Source organism: Zosterops lateralis (genome assembly GCF_965231275.1).
Source record: "Zosterops lateralis genome assembly, chromosome: 16".
NCBI classification, from domain to species: domain Eukaryota; kingdom Metazoa; phylum Chordata; class Aves; order Passeriformes; family Zosteropidae; genus Zosterops; species Zosterops lateralis.
In genome coordinates this window covers 8,071,196-8,090,897 of record NC_139776.1, presented here as the reverse complement: position 1 = coordinate 8,090,897, position 19,702 = coordinate 8,071,196, and the positions used below count along the sequence as shown (strand labels likewise).

Genomic DNA, 19,702 nt, shown 5'->3' with positions numbered 1-19,702 from the left:
ATTGGATCTTGTCTGGAGAAGATTTCCTTGTTTCCAGGCCTGGGGGCTGGAAAGGAAGAGATGGCTGCTAGTTAAGGGTCATCTCTGGTCTCTTAAAACCTGGGGTGCAGTTTTGTAATCCAAATATCTATGGGTATCCTTCCTTCTGCTTAGTAAGATAAGGGGTTGTATTGATTTAAATGGCCAGCAAGTTCTTCAAGTGCATCTGACAGTTCCTTGTTTTCATCAGCCTGCAGCTGACCCTGGCTGCACAGTGTCACATTCCAGCCTGCTCTGTGAAATTCAAACAAGGACCTGTGACCTGCACTTGTGAGTAAACTGAGATGTGAGAAAGGATCATCCTTTTTCATACAGATAATAATGTCATTAAAATAAATCCTTGTAAAAGGCTCTAGCCAGTGACCAGTTTTGAAGGAACAGCTGGTAGCAGGGCAGTCACCACATGAATTTGCAGAATTTTAAAATAAACTTGAAAGGGTTTTGCTCGAAAGCCGCCTCTCCTGCTCAGCTCTTTCTGGGCTATAATTGTATCTCTTTGAAGACAGCATGGTTCACTGAATATTCATTAGGCTTCAAGAAACAAATACATTTTGCTTATTATCTCAGAGCTGAGTCTCTTCTCCTAGAAGTGAATCTGCACAGTCAGCACAGTCCGTGTGGGCTCTGAGGTGCTGACAGGCACACAGGGCTGGTCTGCCCTCCTGCTTCCACATGGGGAAAGTGTCTTTGGCCCAAGTTCACAAAGCAGGGCTTGAAGCTCTGCTGCCCAGGGAGGGTGAGCCTGTGCTCCAGGTGGGTTTCAGGAAGAGGCGGCAGTTTGGGATGAAATCCCAAAGGAAGCAGCAACATGTATAAGCAGCAGCCGTCAGAGCTGATGGGCACTGAGGCCATGCTTGGCTCATTGAGCCCACTGGGCAGTGACCAGTTTCAACTGCCCTATGGTAAATCTTTCAGCTCACGATTCCCAGACGTTTTGGGACCAGGGTTCAAGTCAGCACCCTGGAAAAGGCTGACATCCACCTTTCCCTGCTCATTTTGATCTCCCCAGTAGCACCTATTCCAAGTGGGAAATGCAGACCACAGTGTGCCCTCCCTCCTCCATCCTGCTTTGAGGCCAGCTGTGGCCGTTTTACAATCATTATTTTAAGAGCGGGAGACTAATGAGGAGAAGAGCTGGGTTTTACATTTTGATGAGGAGGTGATAATGCTCACTGCACGGGCTCCCCGGGGAGCCATAGCACTCACCATTTGCTTCGCCTCCTTAGTTTTTATAGGCCTCGGGAATGAAGACCGAGGTTTTAAGGCAGCAAAGCATCCATTAGGAAGTGCTTACGATGACCTTGGAGGCTGAGTCAGTCCTTTGGCACTTCGTGGAAGAAGGAATGTGTTGTTTTCCTCGAGCCCTGGAGGTGGGATGCGGGAGGTGGGATGCGGGATGCGGGTTCTGTCGCTTGTCAGGTTTGCTGCCTAAATCCAGCTGCTGGGAAAGCTGAACTCGTACCTTGTGTTCTTTCCCTGAACTCTCCCGGACCTCCCATCTCCCTGATGTACACCTGTGCCTTCTGCTTGCTGAAGTAGTGCCCTTCCAGTCAGTCGTGCCCCAGTTACACCCATGGGCAAACACCTAAGGAGGCGTTTGGCAGATCAGGTTTCCCAGTACAGACCTGAAGTGCTGGGATGACATTTACTTTCCAACAGCAGCCGTGCCCTGAGGGTGTCTCCTGACACCGGAATTTCGTAACACACACAGCCTGCACTTTCCCTTCTGCTGGCAGGGTGTGTGGGCGAGGCTGGACATCACCCGCACACACAAATAGCTTCACCTGGCAGAAAGGTCGCTGTCAGGGAGAACAAGAGCCCGTTTGTTCCCCGGACCCCCATCAGAGAACAAACTTGTTTGTCCTCGGGCCTTGGCTGTGCTCAGGGAGTGGATGGACAGAGCAGCAGGCGCTCACAGCCCCTGTTCCCTGCTCAGTGCTGGCTTTTATTGGCTAAGGACAGCCTCAAAATTGATGCCTATTATTGCCTACACTTGCCTGCCCAAACTTACTCCGTTCTCCAAGATTGTTGAAGCAGCTTGGGCAGAGCAGTCAGGCTTTTCTCAGAGTCAGAGCTGGCCGTGGTGATCATGTCCTCCCCCGGAACCCCTCGAGCTCTGCAGTCTGTTTTCCCTCTCTGTGTCATGGTGCTGGTGGAGGGAAGGATAGGTGTTTTCCCTGATGGAAGCCTGTAAGCAGAGTTTGCTTTAGGTCAGCTGGAGCCTGGCTTTGCTGAGGCGGTGGCAGGTGACAAGGCATTGCCTCTGTGTGATGCCAGCAGCCTGCTAGGCTGCCACTCTCCTCTTCTCTGAAGTTTTCACTTCAGCAGACAGACTCCATGTGCCTGCCAGCCCATTTCCCCAGGCCTCCTCCTCCCTGCTCTGGGACTGCTGTGGGCTGGGGGTCCAGGGAGTTTTCTTTCAGCAGCTTTTCATCACCATTTCTGAAGCCAGCTCTTTGCACAGAGCTTTGGGATTTAATGCATCATGAAGAACTTTCAAAACTGTTTTCCACTTCTAAAACCAGTTCTATCTTTAGTTCACTTCTTTCTGAAACTGGCAGTGGTTGGGTTCTGTCAGGGCAGGTACAGCTGCTCTTACAGGCTCCTCTGCAGCTGATGGTGAACTCTGTGCTGTGCTAGAAATGCAATGAGCTCTCCATTGCCATTGCTCTGTGCACCCCCAGACCAGCCCCAGGCTGCTCTGCAGGCCCCCCAGGTTGGCATTGTCTGTCCCCAGCGTCCCTCCATGTCCGTGTGCCTTCCCAGAGCACTGCTGGGCTGTGACCTGCATGGCAATGACAGAGGCACTGGTGGTGAGTGGCAGCTCCGAGTTCTGGAGTTTGTGAATTCAGAGGGTATCTCAGAGTCTGTCACAGGCACTGCTGCTCTCTGGGGCCCAGCAGTCCTGCGGCTTTCCTTCCTCCTTTGTGAGCAATTTATTTCCTTTACTGACAGACAACTATTGACTTCTCATTCTCCTGAAGATGAGATGTCTTGTCTCATCAGGTTTAAATTAGTTTTATCTTTAGCCTTTCCTATTAATAAGCTCTCATCGCGGTGTCATTACTCGATATCTATTTTCTGATGTTTTTCATTAATGGCTCTATATCTTCCAGATATTTTTTCAAGTATTTTTTTTCCTCTGCTGCTGAGTTATTTAACAGTCAGACACAGATCAGAGACATGAAGATGGTCTGATGCTGGTTAGAGACAGCATGGAATAGCCCAGCACCACTTGGTGTGCAGGGCAGGGCATTGGGACTGTGATGGGGCAGCAGTGGGGCTGCACTGAGGCTGTCAGGGTTGGCCATGCATTCCCTCCCTGTCTCTCTGCATCCCTCTGATCCCAGCCTGAGCTCTGACATGCCTGGGGCTCTCAGAAGCACGAGTCAATAGAGTAATTAAAATGCCTCCCATGAGGCGAAGGTGCTGCAATTCCTTTGGACAGCTGTATCTGTGGAAAACAGAGGACTACTTTCTGTGCTTCATGTGCCTGGCAGGGGCTCTTTCCCTTCAGCAGAACTTCCACTGGGAAATGTGAAAGGGAATTATTTCACATTATTTTAAGGAGGCCTCTGCCCAGGGTCCCTGTTCCTGCTGGGTCTGAGCCACCTTCCCTGGCAGCCAGTCTGGGGCAACTGCCACTGCCACCAGTAACATGGAGCTGAAAGTACTGGCAGCCTGGGGACAGGCAGGGGAGCCAGCACAGGGACAAGCAGGGTGGCCAGCGTGAGGACAGGCAGGGCTGCCAGCACAAGGACAAGACAGGGCTTTGTTATTATGTCTTCAAAAGGTGTCAAAAGCAAAGTCCACCAGTGTTGAAAACACCCAAATCTCAGCCTTTCTGCCCTACATTTATACTTCCTGCATTAAGGAGGAGGAGAAAGGTGTCTAACTCCTGGAGAGCAAACCCAGGGGTGACAACAGCCTTATACACAGTGACATGTCTAAGGGAGCTGTCAGGGTGTTCAGGGACACTGCCAGGGTGTGTTTGCCACTTGCAGAGCCAGGTCACCACGGGATCCCTCTCCCACCCCGGCTGTGGCTCCCATGTAGGAATTACAGAGCAGCTGCAGGACGGGCAATTTGCAGCAGTGCCTCCAGCAGAGGGTTTGAGGGTGATTAATATTCAGCACACTGCTGTGAACATGAACAGCCAAAAAAGATTGTCCTCCTTCCCTTCCTGCATCCGTGAGGACAGTGAGTGGAACAGAAATGAAATTCACTTTTGGTCAGGCTGACCATGGGATTTTGAGACTAGACAAGGTGCTCCCTTCTCTTTGGGCTATTTAGTGTCTTTTAATATGTTCCTTCTTCTTTTTTTCTTTTTTCTTTTTCTTTTTTTTTTTTTTTTTTTTTATACTTCCTTTTTTTTAAAATATCTTTCTGTAATTTAATTACAGGAAGTTTAAAAAAAGAATAGTAGGAGGCTTTGGTTGAAGCTATCAGAACCAAACAGGAGGCAATTCCAAAATCAGCTTTCCTTTTAAAAAGGGAAACATTCTGACATTTCATTAAAAGAAAGATTCTTTCCACAATTTCTCATCCAAATTCCATTTTGAAAATCCCTTATACTGTTGATGGGAAAGCTTTCCATATCCCATGCTCAGCAGCCAGTACAGCAGAGTCTGGCAGGAGCAGTGTCAACACTGACAGAACCCCTGGGATGCTCACCTGCACAGCAGACAGGTGTCATTGGGTGCAGAAGCCTGGGAGAGGCTCAGGGCAGCCTCCACAGGGGAACAGTAGGGTGAGAGGAACCTCAGTAAAAACCCTATCAGTGCCCTTGCAGCCAGAGCTGGCAAAGATCTGAGCTGTTCCAGTCACCTGTCCTGCCACACTGGGGCTGTGTGGTGCCAGAGCAGGGATATCCCCATGGCATGATTTTTGTTAATATTGGTGGGTCAGACCAGTGCAGGGGCTGCTGCTGTCCCCACAAGGCTCAGAGTGACCAGTGGCTGCCCACCCTGGCCTCTGTGGCAGCGGAGGTGGGACCCAGCCTGATGGCACCATGCCACCTGTAGAAGTTTGGCATTTTGGCTCTAGGGTTACTGAGGGAATATTTACACTTCTTTTTGCAATCATTCACAGCAAGTGAGCCTAGAATGGGGCTTGGCACATTTCTTCATCCTCCTCTTTCTGTTTCCTTAGGAACTGGAAACTGAAGGTGCCCAATGAGGCATTTCGGATTCAATAGCTTGGTCCAAGGCACTGCCACCCATCCTGTCCTCCTCCTCTGGCAGAGCTTTGCCACTGTCATCAAAGGGCACCCAACATCTCCCCTTCATCTTTATGCTCTGAGCACACACAGATCATCAGCACCAAGATCCATTCCCAGAGCCCCCAGCATGTGGGTGTTACTGCAGCCAGAGCGAGGTGCTCTGGGTGCAGCCTGGATGTACCCAATGCCCACATCTCACTAGCCTTGTCACCTCTGCCATTAATTGGCAGGGCAGGGTGGCATTGGCTCTCTCACAATAGTGAGGTTAAGGGAGTGAAGGAGCAGCAGGAGAGGCTGGGCTGTGGTCCTATGGCACTGGTGACACATCAGCCACACCAGTACCTTGGGAAAAGAGCAGTGAGAACCCCCAAGTTTCTCGAGGGAACATTTAGTTAGCCACTCAGATGTGAGCAGGAGCTCTGGCCCTGGCAGTGAAGTACCAGGAGGATGTGGCTGCAGACTCCCAGCTAACAGCACCAGGACTCCCCTTGTGCCTGTTGGATGGGGCTCTGGGGCCCTGGGCAGGACCAGAGGGACCCACGCTGGGCAGAGGCACAGCAGGGTGTAGGTGCTGCCCACCAGGAATTCCCAGCAGATCCAAAGTGGACACTTGGAAATGGTTGGTGGCACATGGTGCTGTGCCAGTGGATCTGGAGGCTGCAGGGCTTGGGCATCTCTCCCCATGCAGCCTTTCTGCTCCAGGGCTGTGGCACAGCCAGCTCTGGGATGAGGTTTAATGCCAATGCAGCCAGGAGTGAGCTCCTGTGCCCAAGCACTTGCTGGCTACTGGCAGTGCCCTCCCCGGGGTCCTGGGGGCCCCAGCCCCAGCTTGGGGGGAGCTGTCTCCCTGAGGCCCCAGGGATGTGTTTGTTCATGTCAAACAGCTCCCAGCTCACTGGCAACAGGCAGGAGCAGGAATACACACTGAAAGAACCAGCAGCTCAGGGACAGGGGCAGAATAAATCTGCATAAATACAAATGAGGGGAATATTTATTTGCCACATTGACCACGTTTCTGTAGCTACTTAAAGCTGTGAGAGTGGGTATCTGGCTGTCTGGGCAGGGTTTGGGCTCCATTCAGGCCTGGCTCTGGGGCTGCAGCCCCTGTGGTTCCCCACCTTTCCAGCAGACTCACCTACTCAATATTCCTCACATGTGAGTTACTCCTGTAGCTGATGGGAGAGATAAATAACAAAACCCTTGCAAATGCAAAAATCCTTTGGCAGTTTGGAATGGAACCAAGTCACGTGCTGAATGCAGATGAAGAAAAATCATTTTTATTGTAAGGAGTAACAGAAGGGTGTGAATCTGCCTCAAATCCACCTCACCCACAATGCAGCACATCCAAATCCACTTGGAGATTACAAGGCAGGATAGCATTCACTCTGATCAGTTCAAAGCGTCGCTGTTTGGGAACAAATAGGCTGAGTGTGAGCCTGGATTAGGCTGGGGGCTTTTTTGCCTCTTTTTAACAGTATGAAATCACTGGAAACAGCAAAATTCCCTTTTGAAATGGTAAGCCAATCAAGAAGCAGAAGGAGAGCAAAGACAAAGTGTTTACAGCTCAGTGAATTCGTCCCTTTTCTCTCTTCCCTTCTCAGAAGGATTTGCGCAGTTGGTGCAAACCCATGAAATTCCTGAGAGGACCAAACCCCTGCCTAGCTGTCTGCATCCAGCACCTGGAATGTCCCCTTTGTGCTAAGCCATAACCTGGCCTAAACCCCAGCCCAAGTGAAGTTGGGGTGGGCATGAGGAAAAACCAGCAGATCAAGATTATCCTTCATCAGTCAGTGACATAACAAGTGGATTGTGGCCATGACAGCCAGGAGGGACACAGGCAAGACCTGGGGCTCTTGGCTCCACAGTCACAGTGTCATCAACATGGCTGATCATCAACATGACTGATCATTGACATAGCTAATTATCAATGTCTAATTATCGACATAGCTCACTGTTGGCACAGATTATTATTGGCACAGATAACTCTAGGCTGGACAGAGACACCAAAATCTGAGAAGGCTAAAATGTAGAGCAGAATAAAGTGTCTTTTCTTGGTTGGGTTTCTCCATTTTCATGTCTATTCTCCACCTGCTGAGTCGTTTTCCTCCCTTCCCTCCTCCTTCTCGGGAATCGCCTGCAGGGGAACCTGGAAGGATACCAGAGTGGATATTTTAGGCAGCCCTGTGCTACCCCTGTCACCTCCCCTACCAGGTAGCAGGGTCAGGATTCCTCTCACCCAGCCCAGGTACTGACGCCAGCACAATCAGCAGCAGAGCTGTGAGCCAGCTCCCCAGGCAGCAAGTCCTCCTTACCCCAGGGTGCTGCCAGTCCTGCAGCTAAGGATTGATCCCGGGATCGACACCTGCAGCTGGGGGAGAGACACCCACGTCAGTGCACTCCCTTCTCCAGATCCCCAAAGCCTGACAGTCCCCTGGCATCCCCCACCACAGGACCGGGCTCAGCAGTGCCTTAGGTACCAGTGGCCTGAGAGCCTCCAGCTTTATGGGCAGAGATGATTTAGTGCCCTTAGGAATACAGCTCTGGGGAAGCTGGGAAGACTTCCAACTCCTCCTTCCCTTCCCTATATATTAACTTTCCATGCATATGAAACTGAAAGCTCTTCCAATCACCTCTGCAAATATTAATTAATCCTCGCAGCATCCTGAGGACCATTATTCACTCTTATTAAGCAAATATTATTAAATCCTTTTATAAGAGGTGAAGTGACTTTTCCAGGGCTGTGCAGGGCACGAGTAGGAGTGCACAGGCTACTGCTACTGTATTCCAGACCTGCCACTGCACAGGGGAAAGCTGCTCACATTTGAGCTGGGGGCCATCTCTGAAGACCAGGGACCCCAATCACCCCAACCACTGCTGTGCCCTGTGAGGTACAAGTGCTCTGTGGGACTGCTCTGAGATGCTCAGCACCTGGCAGCCCTGGCTGCACCCCAGAGCTATGAGAACCCTCCCCACTCTTGGCCACTACCCAGGACTGTGTCTTCCATTGCAGCTGCCCTGTTCTGGCTCACAGACACCAGTGGGATCCCCATGGCAGCACTGGGGCTGGACTTACTCTGGAGGAGCCAGTCGATGAAGGTGCTTGGGAATGGGGCATTCTGCAAAGAACAAGGAGGTGTTAGAGCATGTGAATGTGGAGGGTGAGCAGCAGTGTGGGGACATCGGGTAGAAAACAGGGCGGGACATTGCTCTACCTGTAGATCCAGCTCCACATAGTGCCCGGATGTCACTGGCAGTTTGGAGAGGGCAGAGTAGATTTTCCCCAGAAGCCCAAAGGAGATGACACCTGTGGAGAGGGAGAAGCCATCAGGGCTGGGCAGAGCTGCCTGTGGGTCACTGAGCCTGCTGGAGCCCTGTGCCCACCTAGAGCATCTGGCAGAGGCTGGGAGAGCATTGTCCTGCCCAGCAAGGAGGAAAAACTCCTTGTCCTTCCTATAGATATCAAACTCCTTGGGGGTTCAAAGGTTCTTATGAAAGCTGCTGCCCTGGAGCTCCCAGTTACAGATCCCATCACAGGGGAAATGTTGGGGGTAAATGAGGAGGGACAATTCTGCTTTCAGTGAAGCAGCAATTGTGTATGAGGTTTGACATGAACAGAGCTGGGGAGGGAAAACCCTCTGGCTCTGAGGGGCTGCACCTGGGGGTCCTGGCATAGCGAACTCTTGGCAGCAGCTTGGGTCTAGCTCTCGTTAGAAAAAAACTTGTAAGAAGAGCAGGACTGTGGTGTCTGGCAGTGCTGGTGAGCCAGGACTGTGCCCCCCACAGCAGCTTTGCCAGCAGAGAAAACTGCTCCTGCTCCACACAGAGGCTCCTGCTTCCACAGCTCCAGCTCTCCTGAGGACACCTGCTGCCCGTGGAGATGTCACACAAACCCCAAGTGTGATCTAAGACTTAATATAGGAAAGAAAATTTAATGACTTACGGTTGAGGAATTGCAGATTAATGTTGATGATGCTGACCCAGACATTCACTAATGGGCAGAGCTGCAATGGCAACAAGTGGCACACTCTCAGAGAGAACACTGTGGCTGCAGCAGTGTGTGCCTCAGCACCACTTGAGTTTATAGATTTAAATCAGGATGGGACAAACATCCTGATTTCATCCTAGACCATAGTTCTTCCATGGAAAAAGAGCTATGCAATTTGTTCAGCCCCCTTCCGAAAATGGCACAGGTTCTACTGAACAAGGCAAAAGATCCTTTAAAAGGCCAGTTTGCTCTAAACAGGGCTGTTGCTTCTGCTCACCCCCACAGGGAGCAGCTGAGTATAAATTACCCCATAACATTGCATGATGAAATTGAAATTACTCCTAACAAATAAAAACTTCTGACTGTAAGGAAGATCAAGCAATTTTGTGTAACTCACTTAAGGGCTTGCAGGCAGGTATCTGTGCATGCACAAACATATATTGTATATGTATGTGTACATATATGTATATATAAATATATATATATAATATATATTGTCCCTGCCAAGGGCAGGGGGTTTGGAACTAACTAACCTTTGAGGTCCTTTCCAATCCAAACTGTTCTGTGATTCTGTGTGTGTGTGTAAATCTACCAGGCAGTTCTGGCATGAGCACTGACTGCAGCTGAAATGCAGCTTCACAGCAAAGAATATTCAGACACTCACCAGCGCAGGGACAAGGGTCTTAAGAGACTTGTTCAGCAGGCTGCTCACCAGATTGGTGAGGAGGCTGGGGAGGGAAAAGACAGACAAAAATTACCAGGGAAGTTGTCAAAATCCACGACTTGACATCCAGAAAACCTGAGCCTCCTCTGTGCAGCTCAAAACTGAGCTCCTCTGTAGAGGAGCCCCCTCCTCTTCTCTGATAAGAGATGCCACAAGCCCAGAGCTCCCCCAGGCTTCAGCAGGAATTACACGTGCTCAGACCTTTGTTGTCTGAATCCCAAAATCTGCTTGTTATGCTCTCAATCCATGCCCAGATTTGAGACTGAAGTTGTGCCCCACTGCCAACTTGCAGGAGCTCACCCCTTCTGCAGGCTGACGCTGAAGCCACCAAGGAGGTTTTTGCAATCCTTAAGCACCAACTTGAGGTCACCAGGGGAGTCCTGGGCTAGGGCGATGTGTGATGTGATGTTTGCTTCTACTGAGGATCCACTCAGAAACTGAAAAATCCTGGAGAAAAGGAAGTGACATGGAAGGTAATGGGCGAAGCCAAAGCATTCCAAAGCCAAAGCATTCGAGAGCGGTGAGCGGAGAGCGGTGCCTGTGGCAGAGCCACAAGCACAGCATTGGCTGGGACATGGCTTCAGTTTTGGGACTTCTCTCAGGCTCCTTGTCCTGTAGCAGATCACAGACCCATAGAATTGTTCAGGTTGGAAAAGACCTCTAAGATCAAGAAGTCCTATTATCAAGCCAGCACCACTGCCATGGTCACTAAACCATATCCTCAAGAGCTGTATCCACATGTTTTTGGAACACTTCCACAAATGGTGAGTGTCTGTGGAGTGAGGACAGCTGGAAATGGTTCCAGAGAGAGTCAGCAGCACAGCTTTCCTCACCAGCCTCCTGCTCAGTGTTTGGGGATGTTTGTCCAGCACTCAGGAGTGTCCCATCCTGCCCAGCACCCTCAGGTCCCCATGGCCTCACTCTCAGCCTCACTCACCCTGGAAAGCGGAGCACCAGCTTCGAGTACAGGTTCAGCACAAGCTCAGACCCACGAAGGACCTTCCATGACACTCGAGCATTCTCAAGGTTCAGCACCTTCAGCCTGGGGGTTGACACCAAGGCAAACCTACTTTGAGATGGCAGGATCAGCGGAAGCAGATCCTATAGTCCCATCTCTTCCGTTCATCATTTGACCTATGAGTATTCCCAGGCAAAAGGGAAGGTGGGGAAGGACCAATTCCCACTCTGCAAACAGCCAATCTCAAAGCATGGTCAGGTTTCTCAAGGCTGTGTCCTCCTGAGTCTCAACCATCTCCACAGGTGGAGATTCCCCCACCTCCTGTGTTGCCTGTGGCAGTGTCACACCACTCCCATGGGTAAGACTTCTCCCATTTCTGGTTGGAATTTCCCCTGTTGCAGATTCTCACATGAGTTTCAAGCCCAGGACTGGTGGTTTGTACGAGAGGGAGGGTCTGATCCCCTGGACGTTATGGGTCACCCTGCAGTGAGCCCCACCACGGGGCTTCTGACTCACCAGGCGTAGCGTGTCATCTTCTGGGAGGCTCCAGCACCCAACAGTCCTCCTGCACCCAGAAGTCCTCCTGCTCCACCCAGAAGTCCTCCTGCTCCACCCAGAAGACCATCGAGTCCAAGCAGACTTCCATTCCCTAGGAGACCTCCTTGTCCAAGCAGCCCTGTGCCAAGCAGACCTGTCTCTCCAAGAAGGCTGTTATTGCCCAGGAGGCCATTGCCGAGGAGACCATTGCTGAGGAGATTCTTGCCAAGTCCTTCTCCACCAAGGAGGCCTGTGCCAAGCCCTTCTCCTCCAAGGATGCCTGTGCCAAGTCCTTCCCCACCAAGGATGCCTGTGCCAAGTCCTTCCCCACCAAGGAGGCCTGTTGCAAGGCCTTTCTCACCAAGGAGGGCTGTTCCAAGTCCTTCCCCACCAAGGACGCCGGTGCCAAGTCCTTCTCCAAGGAGGCCTGCTCCAAGGCCTTTTCCACCAAGGATGCCTGTGCTGAGCAGTCCGTTGCTCCCAGCCTGTCCTCCTGCAACAGCCAGAACTTTGTTACTCTCCTGTCCTTCACCACCCAGAAACCCTCCTCTCCAAACCCCACCCTGTGCCAAGCTTCCTCACCGAGGAGGCCTGTGCCAAGGAGCCCAGCTCTGCTGGGTTCTTTTCCTGCACCAAGGGGACCTCCACTTTCTGCTCCACTTGGACTTCCCTTGCCCAGGAGGCCAGTGCCAAGCAGCCCACCCTCACCAAGAGCACCTGTGCCAGGCAACCCGCTTTTTCTGCCAATGAGACCAGTCCCAAGCAGGTCTGCACCAAGGGAGTCCCAGGTATGAGTTGGACTTCCAGTCTTGGGAGGATTTCATTGGCAGGAAAGGTTGGTTTGGCCACGTTAGGGTGCTCTGCTGGTGAGGTCTCACAGGGACCCCTGAAGGTCCTTGAACAAAACTGGGTTCCCCATGGAGATGGGCCTGCCAGGAGGCAGCTCCCTGATGAGCAGAAGGAGATGCCATGAGCCCAAAATGGCACAGGACTGTGCCATGACTCTCCCCTGGAAACACAGAAAATATCTGAACTCACCACTGCTGGGTTGTGCTGGGTTCAGCAGGTTGAGGAGGCCCTGGGAGGGGGGCAGGAGGCCCCCGAGAAAGACAAGACACCAGAAGGGTGGCATGTCCTGACACAGCACCTGTGGAAAGACCCACATCAGCCCAAGCACCAGTTTCACATGGGTTTTGACAGCCTGGGCACTGGTCCAGCTCTCCATCCTTCATGTGCATTGCCCTGGGGTGGTGGGGAGATTCCTCCTGGACAGCCTCTTGACACCATGTCCCCCATCCCAGGAGGTCAGCCCAGACCTGCAGCCCCCTTTTCTCACTTCTGGTTATCAGGGAGCAGCTGAAGCCCAGTGCCACACTGCTCCAGAGCCATCCATGTCTCCATGCCTGACTGGGCTCCCCCTCTGCAGAGCTGAGTACCTGACACTGCAGGGAAGTGAAAATGCCATTTTAAGAGAGGAAGAGGGATGGAGATGAGGTAGGAGGACCTTGTACTGAGAGAGACGGATGGCTTCCAAACACTCTGAAATGGCCCTGAAAGAGGAACACTCACAGGGGCACAGCCAAATAAAAAATGACGAGTGTCACAGCCGTGTCCTTCTCCCCGTTGTGAAGAGCACCCTGTGTTATTAAAGCTCAAAGCACAGCCAGAATCAGACTCACTTTCCCGTGGGCAGGTTGTTTGTTTTTCTCATCTTGTTCCACTCAAGCTGTGAAAAGAGTCCGTTTCCCCTGTGTTTGATCTGCCCCCAGCCAAAAGAAAGTACTTTCAAGGACCTTCTGATCCTGCCCAAGCTGGGCTCCTCAGGGTGACAATGCAGGCTGTGGAGTGTTTACGCACAGAAAGGTGTTTGTAAAGAAATGAGAAAATGGTCTCTCTGCAGCACTGCCAGAGGTTCCAGCTCTAGGAGCATTTTTCTGGACAGCCTGTGTCCTGGACAGACACCTCAGCTTGTCCCTTCTGAGAAAAACAATGTACAGGGTGCAGATTGCAGAGGTTCAGCACTGAGAAATAACATTATTTAGGTCAAACCGAACAACTTCTTTATCTCTTCCAGATACTTTAAAAAGTCCCTCTATGACAGTTCTCGGCACAATTAAATTAGACTTTAATTCACTCGACTGTCTTTTACATTTTCCCTTTGATCAGCACGTAATGATGCACAGCTCCTGTAGCTGCGATTATTGAACAGGGGAGAAGGAGAGAGGCTCGAGCAGCTTCTATTGAAAATCGTGTCAAATAAAATCAGTGGGATTTGTTGGAGGGGCTCAGAAAGACGTGTGCAGCATTGCAAAAAGGTACCAAAATGGATGTCAGGGCTCTTAGAAGAGCTCTTAGAGAGAATACGTGACCATGCAGGCATCTATCTCTGCAGTTATTAACAATATCTACCAGGGTGCTGCTCCTCGGTCACACACATTTCAGTGAGCCGAGCATCTCGCACATGCAAAAGGCACGTCTGGCTTTGCAGATAAACACTTATTTTACACCAGCTGAGATGAGGTCTGGGGAGCTGAAAATTGCTCTGAATTCTGGTCACCAAGATCATGAAAAAACTGCCAGTCCTTTCTGCCAGCTTAGTCATTATCACAAACTTAACAACAACAGGAATAAACGTGGAATTTAACAAGCAAGAGCTCTGCTAGCTTTAAAAATTAATTTTCATAAATGATTAAATGCTGCTACAGAAATCAAAGGAAAGCATCATTAAAATTCCTGCTTTTCAAGCTGAGTTACACTGTGCTGTAGGTCGCCTGATGGAGCCAGCACGGTGGCCATGGTCCTTCAGTGTCACTTACCTGGACCCTTTGATGTCGAGGTGGAGCTGCCCATGGTCACGGCTGCTGGCAGCTGCTTTTATATACCCAAGCTGCAGGAATGAGGAAAGCCAAGGAAAGGATGGAGCAGGAACAGTTCTCTTTTGCTGGCTGTGAAATGTGACCCCTGCACCAGCCTGATCCTGAACACCACAGGTTGCTGTGCCCAGCAGCATCCAGCCAGCCCAGCAGCTCACCCCTCACCCTGGGTGTGGTGCCCACCAGCTCTGGGGAGTGTCCCAGGGCTGGTTCAGGACAGCTCTGCACCATCATATGGAGCAGAATAAAGGACAGTGAGAGGTGAGCAAATACCTCCCAATGAGTTAATTACATACAGAAATCTCACAAATTGCAAAACAAATGAAAGAGAGTGTGGGTTTGTGGCACACCGTCTGCTCTGAGAAAACTGCCTGTGCCCCAGGGGCAAGCTGGCTGTGCATCCAAGAAAGATCTCCACAGTTTAAAGGAGACTTCAGAAACAGCAGATAAAAGAAAACATGGAAATAAATAGAGAGGAAAGGAAAAGGAACATCAGAGGTGACAGAAAAATCTGATTCTAATGTTCCAGATGTGTTTCAGGATGGATCTGGCTGGACCAGGGCAGGACAGTCTCACAAGCAGTGATGCTGCAGCTGTCCCAGCGATTCCCTCTCACCCCAGGAACAAGGGGTGGCTTTAGAGCCTTAGATTAGCAGAAATTTCATGTGGTTCATGCAGAGTTCATGGGCATTGCTGGGTAGTTTCCTCCCCAGGTCCCTATGTGCTCCCAGGACAAAGCCTCAGTAAAGCCTAGGGCAGGTGAGGGTGTGATGGGTGCTCACCATGAACAAGATACCCCAAAGCTTTGGGCCCAGGCCCTGAAGAGTCTGACATGTTTGAGTCTGACACAGCATTTGCTGGCAGAGTTCTGCACCCCCTGAGCTGGGGGTGGACAAAGGGGACTGCATCCATCCCACCTGAGGTCTGTCCTGAGCCCAGGGATTTCACCAGAGCTGACCAACCCCACAGGCTTGAACACCTGCTGTGGCTGCAGGGAGGGCTGGACTTTATTGAACCTGAGCACAAGAATGCAAAGTACACCCACACCCTTCCAAGCACCCACAAAAGAGTCCAAACCACAATGTTCCACGGAAAAAAACACTCTCAAAAGTGAGACTCAAAAGTCTCTTCCTTCTGCTCAAGAGTGCAGGCAGCATTTATAGGGATAACACCAAGCTGCTGTTGTGCTGTGTTGGGTGTAGAGAGACACTCAGAGGGATCCTTGGGCAGGTGAAGTCAATTTTCAGCAGTCTGGGGAGGGGAACTCCCTCTCCCAGCACACCTGTGGGACACAAACCAGCCCAACACATGCTGTGTTAAGTGCAGGTCTCATCTGTGAGGAAACTGTCCTGTGGTGAGGGGAAACTATGGAAGGAATTTTTGCACGGGTTGTTCCTTCATACATATGTTGTTCAGAAGGCAGAGGGACATCACCTGGGTGGATCACCATCACCTCTGCTGCAGCTGTGAGCTGGATCACACCAGTATTTTTCTGTTGGGTCACCATCAGTGCTTTGGGAACTGCAATTTCCATCAGCAATTCATGTGGCTCAGGGTATGCCTTGAGAATCTGCCAACACCTAAAAATGCAGCAATTGCACAGTGCTGCTCTCCAGGGCAGGTCTGATCCTGAATTCCTGCTACACAGCTGTATCTCAGCTGAAGATGTTCATCAAGAGACCCAGTGGGAGGAGCTGGTGTCATCTGTGGGTGGCAGGGGTGACATGGAGGCCCGTAGGGGTTTGGGGATAGTCTCTGGCTTTCCCAGTGGATAGTCCACCAGGCCTCCAGCCACACGCCCAATGACAGTCTGGACTCACAGGGGAAGGAAACACAAGTCAAAATGTTTGCAATATTTGCCTTTACGGTCAACTTCATGTTCCCTCACTGTGAAAAGGCTGCACACACGGCCTCGCCAAGTCAGGGCCCGTGACACTTCCTGCTCCAAAAGTTTGTAAAGTTTGTGAAATCTAAACCCTGCTGTGCTCTCCCATGACAGAGGTGAGAGCAAGGCATGAAGCCAGGACCTCTGCCAGCTTCCACAGCCCCCTGCCCAGCTGTACATGGCTGAAGGAGACCTTGATGAACCTAAAGGAAACATCCCAAGCCTGTGCACAGATAGAAGGAAAAGATGCAGGACTCATGTTCAAGTCCACCTCGAGGACTGGTCAGTTACCAGGGGAAGGCTGGACATGGTGTACTGCCAAAAAATTTGCTGCCCAGCAAATCCAGGGGCACCAGTGCTGGGGGGAGAGGAAGTGAGTCAGAAGTACCTTGTTAGATTCGGCTGCAAATCCCCTTCTCCTACCTGAAATTCCCTTTCATCCAGAAGAGCCTGGCTTTCAAGTGGGCTCTGGTTAAGGAGCTCCTGGGAACCCCTGTTCCTGGCAGATCTGGGGCCAGGGTGGAGCAGAGGAGGGAAAGGTGTCGCAGTCGTCACTCAGCTGGAGTGGGTGACACAGGACAGGACAAGGAGTGGGACCCATCATGTGCTCACAGTTCAGGAGTCACAGCTGGTCACTGATGAGTCCCAGGACAATGCTGAGCCCTGGGCAGAGCTGCAAGAGTTGGGGAAGGTCGGTGAGAACCCACATTCAGAGCCAGAGGAGGACACACAGCCCTGCTTGGCTCTGCCAGGCTTTCCCTGGGCAGGGGAGCACTGGGCACCTGGAGTGGTGGCCCTGCTGGTGACTCCAGCTCTGGCTCTGGCCCTGGGCACCTTCCTTAGAGAAGTGAGGAGATGCAAGAGCCCATAGAGGATGACGAGAAAGACCTTGGGGTCTTTCAGGAGGAGGAGAGATTCCATGAGTCCATAGCACAGCCCAGGACATCATTAGAAACTCTCAGCATTTGGGCAGACCTCGCATTGGGAAGGAAGGAGAAGCTTCTCCCAAACTGATGGAAACATGGAAAGTGTCTCCCACTAATCCCAAGGTACTGGGTGGATGCAGCACCCCTGGGACAGTGGCTCTCCTCCTGCTCCATGCACCAGCAATGCCACAGGGAGCTGCACCACATCTTTTCAGACTCATTGCTCCTTCCCAGATTGTTTTATTTTTCCGACTTACCAGATTAGGAAGAAGTCTGTTCAGGACACTTGCCAATAAATTATCCACAATTGGGAGCAGACTGTGGAAAAATAAAGGAGCACCATGAAAACAACCTGCTGCAAAGTAAATGGGTCTTGTTAAACAATTCCCTGTGAATAGTGTGGAGCACAGACCTCCCGGAGCAAGGCAATTGCAGCAGCAGAGTGAATCGTTTTTGCTTGGATTTTGCATGAGATAACTGTAATTTGCATCCCAAAATAGCCGATGGGAAATTTATTGCTGCCTTTTATCTGCTGCTGTATAGTCTCCTTAAATGAGCAGAGAAAATCTCAGGCTGAGTGGTTCCTACACTATGTGCTCACGTCTCAGAAGACCCCCACTCCATTAAAATAACCTCTGAACATGGCACATGGGACAGAACCGTGCCCTGAGATCTCTGGGACAGCACATCACTCACTGTGGCTGTGTGAGGGGTGAGCACCACTGGCCCTGTGACATGGCCAGTGAGTGGCTGTCACCTGCAGGGATGGTGGGAGGGAGAGGTGTAACAGGGAAATGCTGTCATACCTTTGCCATTAGCAGGGTGTGGGTTGGGGTTGGCAGAACTTGATGGCGAGGTGGCTCATGCCAGCAGGGGAGGACACCTACATCACTCACCCTCTCAGGAGTCTGATTTTAATGCCACCAAGCAGCCACAGCACCAGCCCCACCCAGCTCTTGCCATTGAGGGCACTCGAGTGGAGGGGTTGAGGTAAGCACCCATGCCAGGCAGCAGCTGCGGGGACACCCTGGGGACCGTCAGGCTCCAGGGACAGCAGGAGGGACACTGCGAGTGACATCTCTGAGCCCACACACAGCCGTGCTCAGGGGCTGGGGGAGCCAGAGGCCAGTCAGACCAGAAATGGCGAAAGACACCTAATTTTCTCATTTATTCTCCTGTTTAAGTTACTGTCCAGTTTTATCATAGGCTTGGTCCTTTTGCCTTGTTTTTTTCTTCTGCTTCTGCCGGGCTCCCCAGCGGAGCGGGCGGGGTGTCCCCAGGGCTGCGGCCAGCGCAGTTCGGGCACCCTCTATGGGCACAGCTCCCGGCACTGCCGCCTCTCTGCCCTCCCCGCCCGGCTCAGGAGCCTCCTCTGCCCTGCAAACCGCCGGACTTCCAGGGAGACATCACCTCCTACACAGAGTTCTATCCTTTCAAGAGCCTGGCCGGTTTTAATATAATTTAATTTTAATTATATAAACAAAACTACTCTAGATTCAGTTTGGAGGGGGAGGTTTGCTCACAAGCATTATGCTCTTCCCCTTCCATATGCAATTCCTCTCCCTTTCCTGGCTGATCAGGGGTGCTGGTATGAGGGTGTCAATCCCAAAGGACCCCCATTGGTTCCTGTCTTCCAGAGTGGCACTGGGGACTCACCATCACTCAAAATTCCTTTACTTTACTCCTTTACAGCCCAACCTGAGCCCACCTCACCCTGAGGTGAGTTGTACAAATTAAGGCTGAAATTATATCAGTGACTCACACTGGCCTTTGTTATTGAAATGGCCCATTTTAACCTTATAATGATAAAAATAACCAGAACCTCAAAAGGATATCACTACACAAAACCTCCTTAAACTTCCATTTTAAATGAATGTATTTTCAGAAAAAGGTTTTCATTTTGCTGTAACAACCTCTTTTCTGATTTTTTAGACTAGTCACTAAATATAAACTAGAATTACTCACCCACTTTCCTACTATTGTTGGATTTATTCCCATGTTTTTTCTTGGCTCACCAGAATATATAATAAGGCTGGGGGTAAAACAGAGGCTCTGTTCCCCTATATTCATATTACCTTGTAACACTTTTTGAACTTTTTTTCTTTACCTGACCTTTTCCTGAATTTCAAGCCCAGCTTTGCTCAGCTCCCCCTAAGGTGAGCCCTTATGCTGGTCTGTGGGCACCTCTGCTTTAACCCACACAGCAGATCCTTCTGTAGTGATGGTGCTGCAGGAAAGTGGAAAGGTGCCTAAATTTTCAAAGCTGGCTAGTGGATTGAGGGTGTAAAGTACCATTTGTGAGTTTTGTGTATTCCACTATAAATAAGGACTTGTAAACCAGGGAAAAGCATTGAGCATGAGGTTACTGGACAGCACTGGTACCCAAGAGCCCAGGGCAAAAGGGAAGGAGATGTCTGAGAGTCCGTGGCTGCAGCATGTGAGGCTGCACTGACCTGAAAGAGCTGTGCTGGGAAATCAGCTTCTTCCACAGAAATCCCCACTGACACTTGCACACAGCCTGGCACACACAGGTTTCCGTATCAGGAGGAATTTT

At 51.0% G+C, this 19,702-nt stretch overlaps 1 protein-coding gene across 1 annotated transcript; it reads right to left on the bottom strand.

The window, feature by feature from the left end:
- Window positions 1-9,162: 9,162 nt before the first annotated feature.
- On the bottom strand, window positions 9,163-11,520 carry LOC310915963 (BPI fold-containing family B member 4-like; the record flags this gene model as incomplete). Its single annotated transcript, XM_083873187.1, has 5 exons — window positions 11,444-11,520; window positions 10,907-11,011; window positions 10,270-10,416; window positions 9,910-9,973; window positions 9,163-9,261 (listed from the first exon to the last, which is right to left on the bottom strand). Exons 1-5 carry the CDS (start codon window positions 11,458-11,460, stop codon window positions 9,163-9,165), a joined length of 432 nt encoding a protein of 143 aa, XP_083729313.1. The 5' UTR covers window positions 11,461-11,520.
- Between the last annotated feature and the right edge of the window lie 8,182 nt (window positions 11,521-19,702).